Source organism: Enhydra lutris, unplaced genomic scaffold (genome assembly GCF_002288905.1).
Source record: "Enhydra lutris kenyoni isolate GAN:26980312 unplaced genomic scaffold, ASM228890v2 scaffoldscaffold31, whole genome shotgun sequence".
NCBI lineage: Eukaryota > Metazoa > Chordata > Mammalia > Carnivora > Mustelidae > Enhydra > Enhydra lutris.
This window is the reverse complement of record NW_019154115.1, coordinates 3247115-3272027: the sequence shown is the minus strand read 5'-3', so window position 1 is coordinate 3272027 and position 24913 is coordinate 3247115. Positions and strand designations below refer to the sequence as shown.

General features: G+C 54.8%; 1 protein-coding gene across 7 annotated transcripts in view; it reads left to right on the top strand.

Annotated features, from left to right (window-relative positions):
- Positions 1-17547, top strand: part of LOC111153323 (promyelocytic leukemia) — a 41116-nt gene extending 23569 nt beyond the window's left edge. For 2 of the 7 annotated variants that reach the window (XM_022512271.1, XM_022512272.1), the window contains 5 exons: positions 4268-4402; positions 4796-5054; positions 6136-6188; positions 13966-14116; positions 15216-17547. In XM_022512271.1, coding sequence (XP_022367979.1) covers positions 4268-4402; positions 4796-5054; positions 6136-6188; positions 13966-14116; positions 15216-16003 — 1386 coding nt within the window. In that variant the 3' untranslated portion in view covers positions 16004-17547. Of the gene's footprint in view, positions 1-4267; positions 4403-4795; positions 5055-6135; positions 6189-6832; positions 7686-13965; positions 14117-15215 lie in introns of those variants that run through there. The other 5 variants (XM_022512275.1, XM_022512276.1, XM_022512273.1 and 2 more) reach the window with 4 other exon arrangements.
- Positions 17548-24913: the final 7366 nt, after the last annotated feature.

Below are 24913 nucleotides of genomic sequence, written 5' to 3'. Positions count from 1 at the left end.
CTGGCTTGCCCTCTTGGGTGCTTGTCTTCTTCGAGCTAAGCTTCCAGAATTCCTCGTTAGACCAAGCGGCGTGGTCATCCAGGTTTGTATGTGCCTGCCTGTCAAGGATGTGGGCCCTGGACTGATCAGCCCTCCATGGAAAGCAGATCTTCTGATGGTAGCAGTCAGGTGGTGAGCCTTCCTGGCTTGACCATACATGGCCTTTAGGGGAGAGGATTGCAGGAAATAGAGGCAATCTGGACAGGCTTCCTGGAAGAGGCAGGATTTAGGCTCTGAGAGTTTTGGAGCTAGGAGGGAGCTCTTCTGCACAGGCTGAAGTTAAGGCCCCAAGAGAGGGTGACTTAACTCAGAGCCACGTGACATGGCAAGCTAGGGGTAGGACTAGAAGCCCACTCCTAACTGCTTTGGGTACTGCATCCCCAGATACATAGCTTGACAAATAAAGAAGGACATTGTATTTTGTTTTTTGGATAAGTCATACAATCACATGGTCAGAAGGAAAAACAGAAAGTGATAAGGAAGTCAACTGTACTCCAGTTTTTAAAATGTCATTGATGTGTACACTTCCAGTTTCTGCATTTCACTGTATATAAATTTGACCTAAAATATTTTTTTGATCCCCAGGCTACAATAATTTGTGGCTCAGTTGAGAACCACTGTTTTGAGGTGGGAAGGATACTCACCTACCATCTCTCCTTACCCCATTCCTCATTTGAGCTCTCCCATTAGTCAACATTGCAACGATTTAGGCAATGTGAAAAAGACTGTAATTGTGCATAACCTGTATTTCCACATACTACACTACATGTGGCACCTTGCTGCCCCGAACCTGCACATACATGATCTGGATTTAGAAAAAGAAAGAGATACATGATGTCTCACTCCCACCTCATCCCTATTTTCCCACTTCTTATGCCCACATACCTATCTTTATTTATTTCTTACATATCCTTCCAGAATTTCTTTATGTCATTACAAGCAAATATGATCACAGGTCATCGGTTTTTCCATTCTTTTTTGGGACAAAGGTAGCATAATACCCTATATTCAGAGTGTTGTGCCCAGGCTTTTTCACCCAAGGAAGTATTCTGGAATCTTCTGGAATTCTTACACTATGGGTAGGTAGGGAGATTCCTGCTGCTTTTTTGCACGTGCACCGTGGCCCATTGTACGGATGTAGCATCTTCACTTACCCAGTTTCCTGCCAATGTATGTTTAGGTTGTTTGGTATTACAATGCTAGGATGAATAATGTCCCCCAGAAAATCCTCTGAATAATTGTGCGAAGCGCCCCGGGTCCACGGAGCTCAGCTGTCTTTCCAGGTGCCAGTCACTGGTTAATGAACAGCTTTTTGCCAGGTCTTTGTCTTTACGTTACCTCTCATCATCCTATCCACTACTGCGCAGTTTGAACTTGGAGCATGAGAAGAATGCTCCTTTTTTTGCAAAGCATCTTGCTTTCGCTTTGGTAGCTGGCTGGAGGAGGGGACACGCAGGCCAGTGGAGCTGGGGGAGAGGAACAGGTTTCACACTGTGAGCCCAAGGGACCAGTCGAGCAGCTCCAGCAAGGCTGGGAGGCAGGTGTGGTTAGGCGGTCTCAGGAGAATGGTCCATCAGCTGTGCCCGGAGAAAGGCCACTCTTGGGCCAAAGCCCCTGCCTTAGGAGGCAGGGGCTGGGCTTCTGGCGTCAGCCCTTGATCCCTCTTGAAATGGTTGGTTTACTTTCACTGGGGTCATGCGCCCACACAGAGGCGATGAGAAGAACAGCAGTAGGCTTGACTAGGACTGGCTCTTTCTATAATGACGTTAAAATACTTTCATGAAAAAAAAAATAAAACATTTTAAAGCTGTAAAACAACTGGAAGTCAGTCATCATGATTTTTTGTCTTTAGTGAGCCCTCCTGTGTGTCCCCTCCTTCATGAACCTGGGACTGGGGGTGTCATGGGTGGGACAGAGGCAGAGAGAGGAACCCAGGCCCACCTGTGGGGAGTCCATAGCCCACGTTGAGGTAGTCTTTGACCTACCAGGGACTTGTAAATCCAGACACAAAAGGACCTTTTCAACTTAAAAAAAAAAAATTTCTTCATGGTGATAAAATACACATAACATAAAATTTATCTAACAGTGGAATTGCAGGATCATATGGTAATTCTATTTTTAATGTTTTGAGGAGTCACTATGCAATTTCCCACAGTTGGCTACGCCATGCTATGGTCCCACTGACAGTGGTCTCCATTTTCTCTACATCTCAACCCCAGTTTTCAATAATCGCCGTCCAAATTGGGTGTGAGGTGGTTTCGATTTTTGACCACTACCCATTGTAAAGAAATATATTTTGAATCTAGTCTATATGCACATGCATAGCTATAGCTGAAATGGAAGTTTTGCAGGATAAATTACACCTGTTACATGAGTCATGCTTGAATTGCTTTCATGATCTGCTAAGGGGTCACAGACTGTAGTTTGAAAACCACTGGCGTGGAGCACTCAGCAGAGACTGTATACTTTCCTAGAGGCCCAGGAGCTCCACTGTTCTCCCCCCTCCCTCCCAGCTCCACTCTGCTCAGAGCCAGAGAGACAGCCCTCCTTCCTTTCTGCACAGATGTCGAGGAAAAGAAACCCAGGAGGGAAGGAGGGGAAAAGGAAGTCAGTCCGTTATAGCAAATGATGTGGAAGCCCACATCTCACATCAAAGTGCTCGATACCGAGAGGAGCCCCTCCTAAGGGGTTCTCGTCCCAGTACAGCGGGGCCCCATTGTGCTGGGCTTCCCCTGCCTGCCCCTAGCACAGGCTCCCCTGTGTGGGTGGGCCTGACCCCTCTTCTACCACGCCGGAGGGACGGAGCTTGTCCCTGTGAGGAAAGATACCCCTGGCCTCCTCATCCCATAGCCTGGCGCCTGCTTTCCAGTGCATCTGGGCTTGGGGAAGCACCCCCCCTCCAGCTGTTTTCAGAAACATGAGATTCCAACCCTGGTCCAGGACTTTGGGAAACAAGTCACTTCACCTCTCGTGCCTCTGATGCTTCTCTGTAGATTGGCAATAATCAAGGATGGTCCCTGTTTCTTTTTTTTAACTATAATTTTTTTTTTCTGTTAAATTTATAGAGGAAAATGCCCCATTTGAGCCATCTTAGGGGATACAGTTTAGGGACAGTTAGTATGCTTACAATCTTATACAACCTCCCCACCCACCTAGTTCCCAAATATTCCCATTATCCGGAAAGGGGACCTCGTCCCCATGCTGTGGCTGCTCCCCATCTTCCCCACCTCCACCCCGGCATCCCACCTGCTCTCTGTCCCTATGCGGTCAGCCCTTGCAGATAGTCATATGAATGGACCCCTACAACGTGTCCTCTGTTGGGGCTGGCTTCTTTTAATTTCACGTGGCGTACAAGGTTCATCCAGGTTGCAAATACAGAGCTTTGTTCCTTTTTATGGCCGAATAATGCTCCACTGAGTGGCTGTCCCACGTTTGTATATCCACTCAGCGGTTGATAGACACCTTTTGACAGCTGTGAATTCTGGTGTGCCAGGTTTCCATCGGAACATCTGTTCCCCGCCCTTCGGGCCTCTGCCTAGGAGTCGCATTGTTGGGTCATATGGCAATTCTGTGTTTAAGGACCTGCCCCTTTCCTCCTTCCTTTCGGCTTGGGTGTAGGAGGCGCTTCACACAGCTCCCGGCACAGCATAGCTCTAAAAGCGGTCTTTACCATCAGTGCCATTGGTCACACTGAGTGTCAGCTGCTCCTCCAAGCACAGCAGAGTTCATCTGCATGTTCCCATGAGACAGATGTTACTGGTGACAGAGGTTACTGGTATTCCCATTCTGTAGAGGGGGACTGAGCCCTGAGTTTTCAGTAATGGGTCCAAGGTGTATAGTTGCTGTTCTGACCCAGGTGGCGTTAAGGCTCAGGGGCAGAGTGCAGGTCACAGGGAAGTGCCCTGGAAGGGTCTCCTCACTATTCTAACTTTGCACCTATAGAGGAGTGGTTTCCATCAGGAGTGAGCACTGTGTGGGGAGCTGTTGTTGAGTAAGCCTTAAGGCATTGTTGGTCCGTACAGTCTCGGGAGGGGACTTAGGAAGCCAGGAATTGAAGTGACCCTGAGTGCCAGCACCTCAAGGTCAGGAAGAGGGGAAGTCATGGAGGGTGTGAGGAGGACTCCTGGTCCCCAGGGGGCCCTGGGGATTGGGTCACCCCAGGCGTAGGTTCTTGGCCCAGGGCTCACCACCTGCTCATTAACGTCTCTCTTGTTTCTGGACCTCACAGCCAGAGGAGGTGCAGAGGGCTCTGGCACAGGACTCAGAGCTGGCTGAGACCCAGACTATGACTTTGGTCCAGCCGGTGCCCGGGGTGCACCCAGTGCCGGTTCACGCCTACTCCATCAAAGACTCCTGCAGAGAGGTAAGGGTCTCTCCACTGCCCCCCTCCATCCCTGGAGGCCCAGATCCCACCAGGCAGGCAGGGTGGTGGCAGGGGTGGAGGGGGGCGGTGTTGAGAATCCAAGCCTTAATCAACACCTACTCTGTTACTCTGTTCTCTCCCTCGTCCGGGCCACGCTGCCAGGAAGCTCCCCTGTAAGCACGAGCCACTCCAGGGCAGGCAGAGTCCATGGTCAGCAGCCAGCCAGTGTGCCTGGTGGCCCAGGGGGCGTCCTGTGTGGAGAGAGACGCGATCTGCATGGCAGGAGAGCAAAGGGGAAGGGCCACAGGCCCCTGCCTCCCCGGTCCGCGTCTCCACCCACCCCCCATACCCCTCAAAGCTACTAACCTGGCCCTGTGACTCCCCACTGCATAGGAGGTCTGCAGCACAGTCCCACCCCAGAAGAGGAAGTCCTGCCAGACTGAGTGCCCCAGAAAGGCCATCAAGATGGAGTCTGAGGAGGAGAGGGAGACACGGTTGGCCCGGAGCTCCCCGGAGCAGCCCAGGCCCAGCACCTCCAAGGCAGTCTCGCCGCCCCACCTGGATGGGCCCTCCAGCCCCAAAGGCCCCACTGTGGGAAGCGAGGGCTTTCTGCCCAACAACAACCACGCAGCTGGCGACGCTGGTGAGGCAGGTAGGGAGATAGCTGGGCAGAAGGGGCTGCGGCCTTCGAGCTCTCCTCCGGGGGCGGGATGGGAACCTTCTTCTACATCCTCACCCCTCCCAGGGAGCCCAGTGCCGGTGCCCGGGGTGCACGGAGCCCATGGAGACCGCTGTACCGCACTCCTCGCCAGCCCACCCCCTGCATCCCCTGTGTGTCGGGCTCTCAGCTGCCACCAGGTGGGGCAGGGAAAGCGCGCGGTTTGCCTGGGGGGTGAGAATGGTGCAGTTCACCAGGTGACTTGCTGGGATTCCAGTGTGAGGAGCATGAAGGGCTCTGTAGCTCCCTCCCCCAACACACCCTTGCAGTGCCCAGCACTGCGCCCCCACACAAGGCGGGTCTCCCCAGGAAGTGTGTATTGGACCCTAGCACGGGCCCAGAGAGACCTGGGGGGAAAGTCCACACCTACCACTTCCCAAATTTGTCTGCAGAGGTCACCTGCATGAAGGACCTCATTTGTCCGGGATGTCTCTTACGGACACTGCCAGATAGGGAGTCCTCAGGCATGAGCTCAGGTTAACTAATGGAATTCTGGAATGGTCAAGACCGTTCTTCCGAGGCCCCCTTTGTTTTCATTCTAGGTCCTAGACTGAGCCCCGATTCTGCTTGCACACTGAGCCCTGACCGACATTCCTTGCTCATAATGCTATTGGTAATCAAAAGATTTTGATTAACCAAATAAAGTATCTTTTAATTCGAACACCTCAGCTCAGGAGGCTGAGGCTCGGAACAAACCAATGTGTTTCTCTAGGATGGCAGGAGGTTCTAAACCAGAGGCTGTTTGCCAAGCAGCCTGTACAGGGAGCAGATTCCGAATTCAGGGCCGACAGCTGAGTTAAGTACTCACAGGGCACAGTGGGCAGTGACGGAAAGCCCTTTTGATTGAATATATCTGTACCAGCATGCTTGGTAGATGTTCCCATCCACCCCCTTGTAGGGAACACGTGGCCCACCTCACCCACTGGCCCATAGGGAGTCCCATGGAGCACACCCGGGCCCCACCCACTGGGCCTCCTGGCAGGGGCTTAACACTATCCCCTCTACCCGGTTTCAGAGGAACGAGTCGTGGTGATCAGCAGCTCGGAAGACTCAGATGCTGAAAACTCGGTGAGTGGTCCAGAAGTTCGGCCCTGGACTCCTGCCTCCCCCCATTCTATGTCCCAGGGGACACAGCCACAGCAGGTGACTCTCAGACTTGCCCTGCGCTTGAGGAGTCCTCCAGCGAGGCAGTGAGTCCTGAGCTGTCCTGAGGACAGACTCCAGATGCCAGCTGCGGTCCTGGACCACCCCAGCCCTCCTTCCCTCCCTACGGGGGCAGGAGCCCTCACTGACCATCCGTCCTCTGAGATGCTGCTTAGTGTGCTTCCTTCCAGAGCCCTGTCTTGCTTCTGGACTAGCTAATGCCTTTGTCTGGAGCTTCCTTCCGTGTTCTCTAACCTCTAAGTCCTCAACGAGGAGGGTGGCCAAGAGCCCATACCCCAGTTAACCCGTAGCCAGTGAGGGTCAGTGCAGGGCCATGAGGGCATGAGGAGCACCGTGTGGGACCCAAATAGGCGAGTTTGCACTCCATAAGCAAGAACGTTAAAGCCGTCCCCCGTTGGAACATGTACCTTTGTGGGTTGCGACTGTTCCGTCCCTGGAGGTTGGTTAATGGAGGCTGGGGCAGAGGGGATGTGAACAGAGTGAAAGGTTGGACTGGGTGGCCCCTGAGGTCCCTTCCAGCCCTCAGTCTGAGGTTCTGTATTGGAAAGTGCACGGAGCCCACGGAGACCGCTGTACCGCATTCCTCGCCAGCCCACCGCTTGCCAAGGGCACAAGGAGCTTACCACCTCTACCGGGCCTCCCGTCTGCCACCGGGCGCATGCCGCCCCCCAGCTTGGTCTTCCCACCGTCCCGCCGAGCAAGCTGCAGTCTCTGAGGCCGAGTTTCCCCATCAGCTTGCTAGTCACCAGGAGGACGCTGCCATCTGCCACCGCCGTGGGACCAGCTTCCTGCCACGTAGAGCACAAAGAACCACCCGTCTTCATCGTATCTTCCGCTTGCCCCTCAAAGTGTACTGTAAACCCGGGTGGACTTATCCTCCCCCTGAGGTCCAGGCCACCACCCCTGCCACCACGGGGCCTCCCAGCCATCCTGCCAGTGCCCAGGAGGGTCCCTGCCGTCTCCAGAGGGCCATGGGCCAGCGCAGCCGTCACCGGGCTCGAGGAGCAGTGCGCTCTGTCGGCTGCTCCCTCCGGGGCTCCCCTGTCGCCCAGTGGCTCAACAACTTTTTTGCCCTTCCTCTCTCCTCCGTGGCTGCCCAGCTTGACACCTCTGTCAGCGGGGAGAGTGGAGGGAGGCAGAGTCCCCCAGACTCTTAGGGCAGGAATCTCCCCCAGGGATGCTGACCCAGCCCCCTGGAGAACCCTGTAGCCCGGGTTCCACTGGAGGTCTCTGCCATTGCATTCCCACTCCTTTGCCCTCTGGAGAGGCTCCCCCACCAGGCCGGCGTCCCTCAGACAGGCCTCTGGGAGCCCCGAGCACTCCGTCCTCTATAGTTGCCGGCCGCCATGCAGTCACTTCCGGCACCGTGCAGCCACTCAGCGGCCCCTGCTCCACCCCGCAGCCTGGCCCGGCCCATGCACCCAAGGCCCTGTGCACCGCAGGCGTCCTGTGTATTGTAGTCAGGGAGCAGACCGAGGAAGGAAAGGCTGTGTGGACTCAGCAGGGAGACGTCAGCCCTCTTCCCCAGAAGGGGCACAACTGAGATTTGGGTCACCGCTCCTCCCATTCCTGCACCTCTTTTCCCAAAACTAGGAAGCATCTGTCGCCCTTTGCACCTCCCACTGTCCATCCCACCACCCCAAGGCTTTCCATGGGGCCTCTGCCAGGACCTGAACCCATGAGGGCAGGGACTGCATCGATCCCAGGACCCACAGATACAGCTGCTCAATAAATATGTGTTGAAAGATTGCCCTTGCAAACCCTTCTTCCATGACCATCACATTCCCCGGGGGACTTAGCTCTTCTCTTGCCGATGGCTTTATGTCTTCCTGGCACTGCAACTGGTTCTTTGGTGGGGTGACCACGTCCCCCCCTTCTCCCACCCCCTGTGAGCTTCAGCGTGGTGGGACAACACCTTCTGTGCCCCCTGGGCTGTGTTGGTACCACCATCTGGAAAGGTCCCCTGTGCTTTGAGGTTCCAGGTCTTGAGGGGGGAACGCCCCTTTCCCCAGATCATTTCACGCCTCCTCCTGCTTCCCCCCACATAGGGAAGCCTCCAGCCCTTACCTCCCAGGAGTCCTCTCTTGAGGGCCAGCCTTCTTTCTGGATGACTTCACAGCCAGCACCCCAGCCTCTCTGGGGTCTTCACCCCACCCACTGCAGCCCTCAGCCCCATGGCCACCCCCTGCACCTCACTGTACCCAGAACTGGCCCACAGGGACTGCGACCACAGCATCCTGTCTCTCGAGCTCTCAGGTACTTCGGGAACCCCTGCCCTCCCCACCCCAGTTCCCACAGCTCTGGCGGCTGCTCCTTGTCCTCCTTCCTCTCAGGCCTCTGTTCTTTTCCATGTTCTTCCAGTGACAGCCCCTCTTCTCTTCCTAGTGTGTCCTTTCCTGTGGTCTCGGCCATGCCCGCGGCTGCTGATGCCGGGCACCCTCGCTGCTAGACTAGGACAGATAGCCCGTGGCCCTGCAATGTCTGCGCTTCGTTGCCCCATAGAGCCGTCACACTCGCCCGTGCGCTCCTCTCAGCTCACTACACTGCCAGCCCGGCTACATGAGCGGAGGCCCCTCTCGATCGTTCCTCAGCTCCCGTCAGTTTTTCAGTCTTAACCTTTCCATAGTCTACGTTCCTCTGACCCTGGGCACTTCTTTCTATCCCGGAAACCCTCCCCCCCCCCAAAAAAAAAACAGAACAGACCCAGGGCAGAGGTAGAAGCCTGGGAAGGAAACTCTGAGAAAGGATGGCAATGCCAGTGCTCGCCAGACTTCGTGAGAGTTGGGTACGGGCATCGAAACCAGCAGTCTTGGCGGGCATCCGCCCAGCCTCAGCTGTCCGCAGGGAGGCGCTAGCTGATGTCTGCAGTTATTCAAGAAAGGAGGGGGAGGCTCATTTTAGGTCGTGAAGAGTTAAAATAATTAGAAGCAGCCACTCACTTTTGGAGACCAGCTGTGGAGTCGGGGGAGAGCCCGAGGACCACTGCTTCTGTGTTGGTATTCTTCGGACGGCATGTTTTTTTGTTCTTTTTTTAAGATTTTGTTAGAGAGAAAGCACAAGCAGGGGGAGCAGCAGATAGAGGGAGAGAGAGAAGCAGATGCCCCGCTGAGCAAGGAACCTGATGTGGGACTCGATCCCAGGACCCTGGGATCGTGACCTGAGCCGAAGTGTTTTAACTTCGACGCTTAACCAACTGAGCTACCGAGGTGTTCCTAGACAGCGTGTTTTCTAAATTGACCATCACGAGTCCCAAACTATGTAAAACATATATTTAAAAAGAAAACCAATGAGGCCCCCTTCGTGCACGGCTCACCTACCTCCTGTGCCCCCTTCCAGTCCCTGGGGCTCCTAGTGTACCCGCGGCAAGTTGGTTGGGGAACAGGGCGTCCTTCGCCAGGTGCTCCGGGCTCCTGATTACCCCCGAACTCCTGCTCTATGGCCTTCATCCCACCTGTCACGTGGGAAAGTTGGTCTACAAGGACAGCACATTTCCAAGCATACGAGGTGCCTAAGGGCGCCCACCACAGGCTGCCGCTGTGTCAGTTGCTGGAATCTAGCAGGACACGCCTGGGGACTTCGATGCAGGCCCAGCTGGGCGGGCAAAGCTCAGGGAGATACTGCTTGTGCGAGAAGAGCCATCTGGGAACTAGAAGAGGTGGTGGAGAGGCCAGGCCAGGCCTGATGGCAGACAACTGAACACAAGGGGGGTTCACAGTGCCTCTGCCATGATCCCCAGGTTAGGGTCCGAGGCAGGAAAAAATAGAATGCTCCCACCCACTCTTCTGACAGGTGACTGGCCCCAGCGTCCAGCAGGAGCAGGACCAAGTGGAAGCAGGAGGGGGTGGTCCGTGACTGACGTGACAGTGGTGCCCAGCAGTAGAAGGGAGGCCTCTGGGGGACAGCCGATCCATGGGGATGGAGTGGGAGGGCAGCAGGGGCCACAGGCTAGCGGACAGGATGACCTAGCTCACAGCTACGTGGGAGGTATTTTGGGGCTTCCACACTTTGCAAGAGCTGGGGCTTTGTGTCTGCATGAGAGAGCAATACACATGTCTTGCCAAACTGATCCCACCTGTTGCTGAAGCTTGGGTGCTGAGAAAGTTCCTCAGGAGCTTGGAGACTCTTGATAAGAATGAATGGCGGGTACAGTCTACCTCAGGTGGCCGGAAGCTAAGAGTCTGGCTCCTGTCGGAGTGGCTGCTGACCCGGCATGGAGTGAATCAGGAGGACAGTAGTTCTGAGCCCTGGATGCACACTGGAGTCTTTGGGCCAGGAATGGGGGGCTGAGGGGTGGTGGCAGCTGTTACCAATGACAGATTCCTGGGTCCTACCCCCATGGACTGTAACTGAACTGGTCTAGGGTGCAACCCGGGCACCTGGAGTTGTCGAGATCGCTAATGCACGGCCAGAAAGGGGAGAACCCCAGAATTGGGGATTTGATCGCATATCTGTGATTCACGTATGTGTTAGCCTTGAACCGAGGTGACCCGTACATCCTGGGATACAATTTGGCAGGGGAGAGGGGGACGCGGGGTCTTCCCCAGAGAAACCTCCTATACTGGTGGAAAGTGATGAAAATGTCAAGCCGGCATTTCCTGCGGGTATGCTTGGTGCAGCCGGGAGGCCCGCTGTGTGGATTTGGAACGCAGTTGTCACGCTGAGTTGATAGGTGTTGGAGACCAGTGAACTGTAGCTCATGAGCCGGACTGCATGTGTCTCCTAGTTCCAGGTGTATCCTGAAAACCTCGTGGGCTCCCCGTGGCTCCATCTGAATGCCATTCTGCAGTCAAAGAAACACTGTCCATTAACCGAGTATAATGAAGAAATAAAACCTAGCGTGTCCTTGCACTGCAAGCAGTATCAAAGGGGCTTTGATTCCCAGCCCAGCAGCGCATCCTCAAGCCCTCTTCCTCTTTTCTTCGGCTCCCCTCTTGCCCACTCCCTAGTTCCTTGGAGCTTCTTCCTTCTCGCTTTCCAGGCTGTGCACGTGAGCTCTCATCTTCCCCGCTCCGTTTCCCATTCCACCATTCCTTTTCCCTTCCCAGCAGATCTCAAGCCTTTTCCAACAAAAAGCCTCTTCCTGGCTTGTGTCTGGCTCTCTGCTACTATCCCTCTATGCTCCCCACCCGCACAACTCAGTTACCCGGACTGTGGACGGAAGCCCAGCAGTGGTGCTCCCTAGTGAGCAGGAAGGGGGCAGGAGGACGTCTACACCAGAGCCTCTCATGCTGATTGTCCTTCTGTTAAACCTGGGTTTCTAGAAACACCTTTTGCAAGCGCGCCGGTACCTCCTGGCCATGTTGCTGGGATTTAAGGCAGGGAGAGGGCTTGAGTGGATGGGCCGGCTGGAGTTCAGTAGAAGGCATTCTGGCGAGATCATTCCTGTGTCCCAGCTGCACTTGGCAAGAGTCCCCAAGGGTGAGGAAGAACTTGAAGAAGAGGCTGGGCTGGAAGTTCCAGCCTTCCTGCTGTTGACCGGCTCAGCAGAAGGGGAGCGTCCCTTCTTTAAGGGAGCCAGACGAAAGATGTTGCACTACTGTAAGAGAAAAATGACCCCAGGACAATGGGAGGCCTTAAGAATGAGATTCTGATGGCCATCATAAATAACTCTGGTATGAAGTTGGATTTAGCCCAAAGACAGCTCTGCTGCTCTCCAGGGGAGCTCAAATCTTGGAAGAGGATTATCCGAAAACGTGACTATGGCTGTAAGACCTGAGAAGTCATTCCAGAAAGAAGGAGACAGGTGGAGGCACTCAGGGCCACTGCGCAGGCTTTTGCAATTATGTTGGGAGCAAAAAGAGGAAGGAAGAAGAGAAAGCTCGGTGTGCCATGTCGGTGGGTGGCAGAGACGACTCAGGAAAAGAGACAGCTCTTCAGCTCTGGGGAGGACACAGCAAGAGGAGTCCAGCTCTTTCCACCAGCCCAAGGGCAAGAGCAAGGTCTGGAAGGCTGAAGATTAAAAAAATACCTGGATTTTTCCCTCGGGGGAGGAAGGCTCACCAGCCAGCAACTTGGAGGAGGACACCTATAGAGGGCTCCTTATAGGGAAGAAAGGGAGCTGGGACCAGGAGTCAGAAGACTCAGAGGCGACGCAAGGCTTGCAGAAGAAGCCTTTGCTGCATGGTGGAATCAGGGATATGGGTGTGCCAGGCGTTTGACGAAGACTTTAATCAGGACCTTATGTGTAGAATCCCCTCACTGCCAGGCTTCTGTAAGCAAGCCCGGCTCTAGACGGATGCATAGTAAATGTCTCTTTCAATCAGTGACCGGGAGGAAGTTGGTGAGCCCGGGGGTAGGGCTATGAAAAGTAAAAAGAGTAAGAATCAGGCACTCCTAGGAAAATCCCACACATCGTACCCGTGTTTAGTAATGACTTTGCTCTTGGCTGAAGTTTTGTTAAAACGTTTCACCTGGAGAGGAAGAGGGCCTAAACCCGCGCCAGGGGCATTTGCCCGAAGCCGGAGTTTGTTCTTGGAGGCTTCAGGTAGCCCCAGAAGAGGCCAACATCATCACCCTGCCGGAGGTGGTCCAGAAGTAGGAAGGACCTGAGGTCTCCTCTAGACTCTGTCCCAGTAGTACCCCAGCCCTGTGACACCTGGCATCGGCCATGTCCTTTCCTCCTGGGCTCTGGCTAACATCCCCAGGTGGCATTCCCAGGGAGTTCTGAGCAGGCAAAGACACCTTCTGGGTGAGGCAGCCGGCAGGCGATGAGCTGTCCACTTTAGGAAGAGGCTCTCCCACCCTCCAGCCGCAGCCCCTTGGGAGCCCCACAGACTTGGAGCCCTTCTCCCACCCGAGGCCTTTCGAACCTTGTTGGCCTGGGTGCTCAGGCTAGAGGAGCCCTGGGCCTGAGGCTTCCCGGAGCAGCTGACTCCTGGATACTAAATGACAAAGGGCCTTCAGGCCCTGAGACTTCTCTCTCCATGGCTCTCGCTTCCCGGCTCTGCGTGTCATTCCTGAGACTGAGCAGCCCTCCTCTCCCACTTTGTGCAGGACGCTAGGGCCCAGGCTGGCCATGGGGATGAGAGCCAGGCTCCTGGCTCCTTCCAGAGAAACTTCTGAGGTTTGAGATGAGCCTCCTTCCTCCTGTCCCAAGTTCATGGTGTTTCTTCTGAGTGTTCAGAGAGAAGGGAGCAGCAGACCCCTCCAGCCCCAACCACCACAGCAGCGGTCCCTTCCCTGAGCTTCGATGCCCAGCACCATGCACCCATGGGCACACTCACTCACATATGCTCACGTTCCCACACACTTGTCAGCGCTGGTTCACAAATTCACGCGTGATACACACATTTGACATTTGCATTTCTTCCTATACTCGTGCTTTCACACACACACACATGCACACACACACACTCGCCTGTGTGATCTCAACCTCTCACTCCTACTCACTACTGCATGGTTCACCCGTGGCCCTCACACGCACGCACACACACACGCATCCGTTCATGTGCACACGTCCCCCTGCACACACACTCAGACACATGCCTTCCCCTTCCCAATATCCTGCTGTTCCCATGTGCGCGCAGATGTCCCCAGCCATACCAGCTGGCTCATGTCCCCACACTCACTGCACACGCACACGCACGCACACACACACACTTGCTCACAGGCATGTGCTCATGCTGCCAACATGCGCCCTCGCCCTCTGGCCCCCTAACCTGTTGGTTTTTCTGTGTTGCAGTCTTCCCGAGAGCTGGATGACAGCAGCAGCAGGTCCAGTGACCTCCAGCTGGAGGGCCCCAGCTCTCTCAGGGTCCTGAACGAGAGCCTCGCCGACCCCCAAGCAGAAGACAGGCCCCTGGTTTTCTTTGACCTCAAGATTGACAGTGAAAGTGGGTTCTCCATTGGCCCCTCGCACCCTTTTCTAGCTTAGTCTCCAAGTCCCCCAGATAAGTGCAGTCTCCAAGTCCCCCAGATAAGTGCAGGCTATGTCCTGGGCCCGGGAGAGCCCAGAGCTCTGGCCAGTGACCGAGGGTCGAGAGCAGGCAGGGCGCTGCATTCCCCCGGGACTCTGGCTGTCCCACTTGGCTGATGGAATAAAGACCTCTGTCTCGACCAGCGCCTGAAAGCCTGAGCCAGGTGCCTCCATGAACTCGCTGACCGGCGCTTCTCTTAGAGAACCCTGGCAACACCCCTCTAAACAGAAACAACACGATGTGGGAAGTACCATGATGAGGCCAGCAATCCAAGCAAGGCCTTGGGCCATGGCTGCAGAATTCTGAGTACAGAGCCCGGTCCACAGGTGGGCCGCACCGGGAGGCTGACAGCCAAGATCACGGGGAAAGATGACCCCTTTTCCCAGAAGCCCATCAGCTCCCCACGGTGCTTCCCTGCAGTGCCCTTCGCTGACCCCATGGGGCCAGCCCGCTCTGTGGCACAGCCCCAGCGTGGGGCCAGCCTAGCCAGGCAGAAGTAGCGTATTGCCCTAGGACAGGGAAGTCATTGGCAGACCTCACAGGGCAGATCTCAGTGGAGTAGATTGAGCCAGTGGGCCGTGTGTCCTGGGGCTCTGACCGGCCAGGAGTCTCGGCTCAGTGACCGATGGGATTGGAAGCTGGGGCGGGGAGCGGAGGATACAGTGGAGACAAAGAGAGGCCCTGATGTTGGTGGGTGAGGGTAACCGAAGGCAGGCAGGAGGGACCTGGATCTAAACTGTTTGGCAATGTCTGGGGCAGGTGGCAGGGGCAGGGGACCGCTGGACTCCCAGCAGGTGCTGGGGGGTGTGTTTGGGGAGCAGCCAGCCCTCCCCTTCTGACCCTTGTCCCCTTGAGAGCCAGGGCAGAGCCGTTCAGAGGCTGATGTCTGGTTCCCACTGGCAGGTCCCACGGTGGGGTCTCTGTGCGGCAGGACAGCAGCCCCAGAGGTCCCCCTGCTCCCGCCCTGTGTCCCCCATGCCTCTGGGGCCTCACCCTGCCCTTCTCTCCTGCCCAGCCCAGAAGATTAGCCAGCTGGCAGCAGTGAACCAGGAGAGTGAGTTCCGCGTGCTCATCCGGCCCGAGGCCTTCTTCGGCACCAACTCCAAGGCCGTCTCCCTGGAGGTGGGGCTGCAGCACTTCCTGGGTTTTCTGGGCTCCCTGCACCGCCCCATCCTGGCCTGCCACAAGCTGTGGGGACCCGGCCTCCCCAACCTCTTCCGGGTCCTGGAGGACATGAACAAGCTATGGGAGTTTGAGGAGGTCATCTCGGGTTTCCTGGCCGCACGGCCCCTCCTCCGGGAGCTGGTGCCCGGGGCCAGCAGCTTCAAGCTCAAGAGCCTGGCCGAGACCTACCTGGCGAGAAGCATGAGCGAGCGCAGCTCCCTGGCCGCCGTGCTGGCCCTGCGGGACCTGTTCCGGCTCCTCGACATCTTCCCGAGCCCCCAGCTAGCCCAGCACGTCTACTGCTTCAGCAGCCTGCAGTGCTTCGCGTCCCTGCAGCCGCTGGTGCAGGGGGCCGTCCTGTCCCGCGCCCAGGCCCGCCTCCTGGCCCTGCACAACGTGAGCTTCACGGAGCTGCTGGCTGCGCACCGCCGTGACCCCCAGCGGGGCCTGCGCCGGTACAGCTGCTACCTGAGCCCGTCTGCTGCCTCGTCGCCCCCCACCCAGGGCACCAGCCCCCTGCAGGCCCTGGGCACCTACTTCAGAAGGCTGTCCAAGGAGCCCGGCTCGGCCCGGGCAGAAGGCCTCACCGCCCCTGTCGCTGGCTGCAGCTTGGCAGGGGGGGTGTGCCAGCAGAGCTGAGAGGAGGCCCAGGCTGGCTCGGGATCTCTGGGGTTAGGGGGGCATGGGGTCCCTGAGCCAGCCCCCTTCCCCCTGCCCCACTGCCCATCAGTGCATTGGTGGGTCCTCTTCCCCAGCACCCAGCTGTCCTTTGCTCCGGAATCAGTTCTCTGGGACCAAATTACCCTTCTCTAAAAACCCCACAGAGAAGGTTCCAAATCCAAGCAAGTCCCAAGTCCTAACCCCCTGGGGAGCACCAGATCCCCTTTCAGGCCTTGAGAGCACCGTGGGTTGGTTCCCTCAAGACCTGGCCCCTCTTCTCCAGGAGCCAAAACGAGGGAGTAAAGAAGGCCCAGCCTCTGGGATGAGTAGCCCCCAGCCACCCAACCTGCTACTTCTGTGAGTGTCCCTTCAGCCCCTCCCTGACCCCTGGTCACTGTCCTAGGGGGCCCGCTGACAGGCCCCATAGATACTGCCCAAAACACCCCACGGGTACCCAAGTGCCTTTCAAACCAAGCTGCTGTCATGAGTTTGGGTTCTCCCACCCTTTACCCATCTGAAGGCCAGCTCTCTGGTCACTTCTTTGGGGACACAAATGCATTTTCACCCCTTGTGTCTGCAGAGACAGAAGCTTCTGCCCCACGCCTGTCCCTCTTCCAGGCTTGCCGCATTCCTTCTAGCCACGCAGACCTACCTCCTCACGGTCAGGTTTCATTCTTCCATCCTCCAGCCACCAGCCCCGCTCAGCATGGCTTTCACTTTCTCTGCACTGCCCACCTCAGCCCCACCGATGACTGTCCTCCAACCGAGCGCTGCCTGCTACACAGGGGCACACAGCGTTGGCATCCCCTGAGAGCCTCTAGCCCAGACCTCCGGAATCAGCTTCTCTGAGGTGGGCCCTGCGGGCTGTCTTAGCATGTCTCCCAGATGATTCTGAAGCCCGCTAATACTTAGAACCAGTGCTCTGATAGACTGCTCCCTGAACACGCAGCAGGCTGGAATGGCAGAACCAGTCCTGGTCCTGACTGGGCAAATGGAGGGTGACCTAGGAAAAGACCCCATTCTGTGCTCCAGCATCCCCCCACCTGCTAAATGGGCTCCCATCCAGCTCTGCCATTCTGGGATTTTAGACAAGGACCACAGCCACCAAGACAGTGGGTAGGACAGTTCTCAACTTAAACCCTAGCTCTCAGTCCTAAGCCAAGGCCCCCAGCCTGTGGTCACATCAGAGGTCATGAGCAGAACAGAGGCAGGTCAGGGCCTGCCCTCTGACCAGCAGAACCACTGCCCCCGCATTGCTCCCTTCTCCCCTCTTCCTTGGCTCCTGCCACTGGGACACAGCCCAGGCCTCCAACATCCATTGCCTGAGCTTTCACAGGGATGAGGTCTGCGTGCCCACAGCTCAGCCCCCATCCAGCAGGTGCCCTGGAGATACCCCGAGGGATTGCATGGGAACTGGCTACCACAGTGGGAATGCTGGTCGACCAGTGAGCTCTGATGCATTTAAACTAGGATTCGGGGGCGCCTGGGTGGCTCAGTGGGTTAAGCTGCTGCCTTCAGCTCAGGTCATGATCTCAGGGTCCTGGATCGAGTCCCACATCGGGCTCTCTGCTCAGCAGGGAGCCTGCTTCCCTCTCCCTCTCTCTCTGCCTGCCTCTCTGCCTACTTGTGATCTCTGTCAAATAAATAAATAAAACATTTAAAAATAAATAAATAAATAAATAAATAAACTAGGATTCGCGTTCCAAACAAGTGCTGGCCCAGAAGCTCCTGTGGGAGCAGGCTGGTGGGGCCACAGCCTGGCTGTGGTGACCATCTCGGCACCTGCAAGGCAGCACCTGGGCCACTGCTCAGATCCTCAGCCTTCAACCTTGCCCTGACCTGGGCAGCACCCACTGGCTTTCAGCCCTTACCGTGCTTGCTACCTGCAGAGTTCTTGACCACAAGTTTTATAACAAAGGGCTGTTCTGCCCTCTCTCCATTTACACAGCCTCTAATAAAGATGTAAATGTTCGAAGTCTGATGCTCCAATCCAGTGCTGCTCAGCCCACCCCAGGAGCCACCGAGCAGCCTCTTGCCTGGGGAAGAGGGTACACTCCTGGACATAGGAGAGCTGTCCTTTGTCGCATCCTTTCAGGACTCAGCAGAGCTGAGAGCCCCTAGTTGTTCAGTGCTGAGAGCCTCACAGATGTGAATTCCCGTGTTCCAAAGGGGGAGACCCAGGGTGGGCCTGTCAAGGATCATCTCCCCAAAGGAGAGCCACATGGAGGGAAAGAAGCACTAGTTTCACGAATCACCCCCTAGAGGGCGTCTGGAGCCAGAGAGGGATGTCCCTAAAAACCTCACCTCTGCCCCGTGCTGGGTAATCTTGCATCTCTGTGTGTGTCCCCAGAGTCAGAGACAGTAAAACCCCCAGCAAGGGGGAGGGGAGCCCAGGACATTAGCCATGTGTAATTAACTATAATTAATGTGCCGCTGTCCAGGGTGTCACCGATGGAATCCACGTTAGTATGCCTGGGGATTCCCATGGCACAGGCAGTGTGGGGGAAGTGGCCCTCACCTGGCCTGAGTGAGCACCTGGTGATGTCTGATGTCGTTAGATTGGAGCCACCACCCCAACTCCACCTACATACCGCAGATACCCAAATTCTTTGGGGAATTTTCGTCTCTAAGAGCCAAATCCAAATGTGTCCTCTGTGCCTCAGAATGCTATCCCAGATTCACCCATATCAGCTAACCATGAACTTGCTGGGCTCAAAGTCAGGGCACTGAGTTTCAGTCCTCACGATACAGCCTCTGACTGGTCTGGTGTGTTAAGTTCACTGATGCACAGGCTCTGACTCTGTCAAATGGGATCACGTCGATCATTTTTCCCTCACAGGCTCTTGCATGAACCAATGAAATAATGTGGAAATAGGTTTTTAATATGTGAAGAACCACACAAATATAGGATCTTATTTCACAAACAACCAAGATGACAATTTTATTTCTTCATAAGTCACAAGAAATTAACAGATCTTAGCTTTTGGCAAGAAATATACATGGGCTTGGCTTCGGGGAATAAAAAGCAAGATCTGTAGCAGAGCAGAAAGTTGTGGGAGTCCAAGGGAGTCAGGGAAGAGAGCAGGGGAGTTGACCTTGGAGTGGCTGAGAAGTGGGTGGTTCTGTGTCCCCAACGCACCCAAATGGGGGGGCTTCAGCCACGCATACCTGAAGCAGAGAGCCTTCTAGTGACAGCTCAGCTCAGCCCTGGCCAGCCCTGCTTGCTCTGGTGCCTCCTTCTGAGGCCCAAGGGCTCACATCCCCAGGAACGTTGCTCAGAAATATGCTTTAACTCCAACCTTGCTCTTCCTTCTACCTGTACAACACACAGCTGCTACCTGGCACCCCTTCCCCATCCTTCCTTCTCCTCCAGTCCCCACATGCCCCATTTCATCCTTATTCCTACCCATACCGCCCTGACCGCTAGTCCCAACCCAGATAATTCTCCCTCTCTCAGGGTTTACCCTGCACCCTACAGCTCCCAGCAGGCCCTGCCCCTGATCCTGGATCCTCTGACTTCAGGTTTATGCCCACCCCACACCGCATGTGTCCCCAGCCCCTGTGCCTATCGACCCCAGAGGGAAGGGAGCCAAGCTGGAGCTGCTCTCGGACTCGGCCAGCAGGGGGCGCTGCAGTCCAGCGTGGCCGGGCCTTAGGGCGGCTGCTCCGTTTAGATGAGGTGTGGAGGTGCATGAGGCTTAGGCTCCCATAGCGCTCCATCTTTTCCCAAGAACCCCGCACGCTGCGGGTGGTATGGGAAGTAGCCTCAGGTAGATGGTGCGTGGAGAAGCAGTTCAAAAACATTAACCCTGTTTTGTTTATTTTAACATCTATCAGAAAAAAATACAGCCAGCTTATCAAAACGGTGATCTCTGGAATATAGTTGCTCAGAATGAGGCTAAAGTGAAATTATTTAAAGGTCTAATTTAAGGATAAATATTAGGGGGGCGCCTAGGTGGCTCAGTGGGTTAAAGCCTCTGCCTTCAGCTCAGATCATGATACCAGGGCCTGGGATCAAACCCTGCATCCGGCTCTCTGCTCAGAGGTGAGCCTGCTCCCACCTCCACCCCCGCCCTCTGACTGCCTCTCTGCCTGCTTGTGATCTCTGTCTGTCAAATAAATAAATAAAATCTTTTAAAAAAATTAGGTAACCACAAGCTGAGGAGGGTCACAGGTGTAGCAAAACTTGTGGCTTCATGTGGGGAAATCCTGGGTTACCTACAAGTGGAATTAGGATGAGGCTTGGAGCTAAGGTCAGGGCCCAGGTTAGAACTAGGGTAAGGATGGGGTGGGGTTAGAGGTTGGGGTAAAGGGTGCCTGGGTGGCTCAGTTGGTTAAGGGACTGCCTTCGGCTCAGGTTGTGATCCTGGAGTCCTGAAATGGAGCCCTGCATCGGGCTCCCTGCTTGGTGGAGTCTGCTTCTCCCTCTGACCCTACTCCCCTCATGCTTGCTCTCTCTCAAATAAATAAATAAAATCTTTAAAAGAAAAAAAGAAGAAGAAGCTGGAGTAAAGCCTCGGGTTAGGATTTGGGGCTATATCAAATTTAGGGGCACATTTGGTGATGAAGTTTAGCAACGGAGTTAAGAATCAAAAGGAACAGGGGTGCCTAGGTGGCTCAGTGGGTTAAGCCGCTGCCTTCAGCTCAGGTCATGATTTCAGGGTCCTGGGATCAAGCCCCGCATCCGGCTTTCTGCTTGGCGGGGAGCCTGCTTCCTCCTCTCTCTCTGCCTGCCTCTCTGCCTACTTGTGATCTCTCTGTCAAATAAATAAATAAAATCTTTAAAAAAAAAAAAAGAATCAAAAGGAACAGAATTAAAGTCACTCTTGAGGCTTCCTATGTCACTTTAGCAGCTGAAGAGTCCATGAAACTCTCATATAGCACCCTAAGTGTGGCCTGCCTCCCTCCCCAGCATCCTCTTCTAAAAGCACCCGGCAGGGCCGTCTTGGTGGCTCAGTCGGTTAAGCGACTGCCTTCAGCTCAGGTCATATATAATTCCAGGGTCTCAGGATCGAGCCCTATGTCGGAGCCCCACGTCTGGCTCCCTGCTCAGCAAGGGAATCGGCTTCTCCCTCTCTCTCTGCCCCGCCCCCTATTCATGCTCTGTCTCTCAAATAAATAAATAAAATCTTTTTAAAAATTACAATAAAATAAAAGCACACCGCAGGGGTTCCCCTTGAGTTCACTGAACCCCTGGGTGGGGAGCTGATACTGCCCCCAGCGGACACAATTGGAAGGTAACCGTGTGTTCCCAATGCTTTCTCAGCACAGGAAACCTCCTGCAGTCTCGCCCGCACCCCTCTGCAGTTACGTCATCGCCCTCTTTCTGCAGATGAACACAAGGTGGGGGTGGGGAAGGGAAGGTCACGCACCTTGCTCAAGGTCATTAAACTTGTACGTGCTGAGTTGGGGTCGGCCCAGCGGGCCGCCTGTGTCTAGACTGGAGCCATCTGTGGCCCACAGCTGCCTGGTGCATTGCCTCTTTGAGGAGGGTGGGGGGGAGAGGGGCGGGGGGAGAAGGAGAGGGGCGGGGGCGGTTCTCTGCCCTCTTCTTCCCGCACCCTCCTGGTCTGTTGGTCTCACAAGATGTGAAATTCAACCTTTAGAAAGCCAACATCCCAACATTCTAGTTCCAGCACTTGAATTTCTACTACTTCTTTTTTTTTTTTTTCTTTTAGAGCAGTGCTTCTCAAACCTTTTTATTTTTATTACCCCCATAAGGAACCTCTTTAGACATATTTTTACCTAGTCATGCACCCTCCCAGTGAAATTTTAATACTACAGTTTTCCTATAGATTCCTTAGGATTCTCTACATACAAAATCAGGTCATCTGCAAATAGAGATCATTCTACTTTTTCCTTATACGCATGTACTGTTTATTTGTTTATATGCCATGTTCCTTTGGAGGGTCAGGAACCATTGACATATCTAAGGTTGTTAGTGGGACGCCCTTGAACCCATTTTCATCCTCTGTGGGGTAATATTTCCTCTGCTGAGAATGCATGATTTAGCGTAAGGCCCCAGCCCCAGTTACAATGGGGAAGTGTCCTTGGGGGTTGGGTATTAACCCCACCATGTGGCTCAGTTCCTGGGTGGGAATAAGGTGGGAGGGGCTGCAGGAAACCAGTAGGGAACACGAGCAGGGATCTGTAAGGACATACTTCCCTGGAGTAGCCTTGGTACTGGGATGAGCCTGAGGCTTGGGGGAGATGAGGGCAGGCCCATCATTTAATTTTGTATCCAAATCCAGATGTCAGCTCCAGACCTTTCAGACTTGAATAAAGCCAATGCCTGTGGTGATTCTTTTGAAAGAAGGGTCTAGAATTTCAACTGAGACACCCCTTCTCAAAATAAAACAAAAAATGAAAAACAACAACAACAAAAAAAGTTTGAAGTCTCTACCCACACTTACGAAACACATTTGCTGACAAGTGGAGGGTAAATTCCTTCATTCTTGGCTCAGGGAACTTCCTTAAACTCAGCCCTGAGGAATTCTTTAAAGACCAGCTGCCTGGACTGTACTAAAGTCAGTTTATAAATATAAATATCTCAAACTTGATAGCCAAGCAGATTACAAAAGCTAGCTCGCTAACCTCAGAAATTTTCCACGAAGCTAGCCAGCCCAACAAGCATGAGAGGACGTAACCGTGAAATCCCATGTCACCTGTCTGAGTGTCTGAAACTGTTGACCAGATTGAGTGCAGAGGGCCTGGAGATAGAATTTTCCTGAAAGACTCTCCTGGAGTTCTATAGCCATATGGCCCAGGCCGACACCAGAGCAGACTGATTCTATAGTTAATCAGACCACGCAAGGAGGAGGCAGAGGGCAGGGGAGGCTGGGCCGGAGGTGGAGTCCTGGTTGAGTCCATTTGGGAGCTGGGAAGGGTGCCAGGTGGTTAGGACACAGGTTTTGGAGAGACCTGGTTCAGAATCCTACGTGTGACCTTGGACAAGCTACTTAGCCTCTAGGGTCTCATATGCAAACTGGAAGTGATAATACGTACTTCAGAAATGATGAGGACTAATGAGATAATATACATAAAGCCCTAAACTTTAAGTTGGCACCGCTGAATGAAAAATAAGTCTATACCTCCAGTACCCTAGAGAAGACCCTGTGCCGACCCCCAGAAAGTCCTGTGGGCTTCTTCCTGTCATTGCCCTCCCCTTCTCCTCCCTTCCTACTCCTCTCCACTTTCTCTTTTTCCTCCCTCCCTTCCTCCCTCCCTCTCCCCTCCTCCCTTCTCCTGCCCTCCCTGCTCCCCTCTCTTTCACTTCCCTCTTTTTCTCCCTTTTTCCCTCTCCTAATTCCGACCCATTTAAAATCTGAGAGACCCTGTCCCCAACTACTTCTCTCAGTACTTCTGTCCCCACCTCTCCAAGCCTCCTCTACCCCTGGGATACAGATCGACAACAATGATGACCATGACAATGGGGTCACCGGCAGGCTGGCATCTGGAGGGATTTACTGCTTTCCCTTCCCTCCTCAGCCCCCACCTGGTCACCAGACATAGCCGTCTGCAGGAAGATCACTTTTTGCTGCACCAGCAGAGACGTGGGTCAGACGGAAGAGGTCTTGGGAGAAGCAAATAAATACATCAAGTTTCCAGCTGGGACTGGAGATAAGGGCTCAGGGAGATGAGGCTGAGGCTTCACTGACTCCAGGGAAAACCTATTTGGGGCACTTCAAAGAGGACTCTGCTAGGAACTAAGGGAGGGGGCTGTCCCTCCTGGGAGGTCACTGCTCTGGAAGGATGCTTCCTCCTTTTAGATTGGTAGGGACAGGCCTGGGAACAAGAATGTGACAGATCTAAGCTCCTGTCCCAGCTGAAACAGGAAGGTGGAGAGGTATGTCTAGCCCCCTGGCACAGGAAGGGAAACTGAGGCCAGGAAGGGAGAGAGACTTTCCCAAAGCCTCACAGATAGTCAGTGGAAAAGCAGGGTCAGCCCCCTGTTCCCTGGTTTCCTGTTCTGGACCCCCTTACACTGAATTGTACCTGGCTGTCCCCAAGACATGGCCATTAGAACTGGCCTCCCCTGGGTGCAAAAGGAGACCTGCCAAGACCCACCTGAGGGAGGGATGTCCTTCCTCCCAATCTCTGCCCCAGCCAGCTGCCTACCAGGAGGTGCTGTCCCTCTCTGGGACATGCTGTCAGTAATCGGGACATGCTCTAGTCAAGGGCACAGCCTCAGTCTTTCCCAGACATGGTAGGGTCTGCTTCCGGTGCCCAGGAGCCTTGGAGCGGGGTACAGGAGACCTGCATGGGGGGCACGTTTCCCATCCAGAAACAGCCATCAGAGAGGCCACCTCTGCCTCAGACTTCCAAGAGCCTCCTAAGCAGCCTCCTAACCTCCTCTCTCTGAGGATACCTGAACCTGCTGGGTCGGGGAGGGCAGAGACAGAATCTGCCTGGTTCACAGCTGCCCCCCTGCCAAGCAGAGCACCTGGCAACATGGGGGAGGCTGGATTCTGGCCGGTGGGATGAAGGACATAGCAGGCCCATTTCTGCACGTCCTTCCCTTGGCTTCTGCGGGCTTGGCTTCTGACAGCTCACATCTGTGGCTTTCTTCCTAGACCTGCCCTTCGGGCTACTGGAGCTGACTCCCCACAGGCACAGAGAGGAGGAAGTGCCTGGAAGTTTCCATCCCTGGAGGCAGCCCCTAGCCAATGTCTGACTGCTGTGCATCTCTCTGAGGTGTGATTTATGCCTAGAACTCCCCAGGATCAGGCCTCTGTGGCGGAGACTTCCTGAAATCACACACTGGCTTGGCTTCTTCCCCTTCATCTCCCACTTCCCTTCTCGAGCCCTGCCAGTCTCTGCTAAGAAATTTCCTCAATCATGGCTTGTGCATGAATCCCCACTGCAGCTCTACTTCTAGGAAACTCTTTC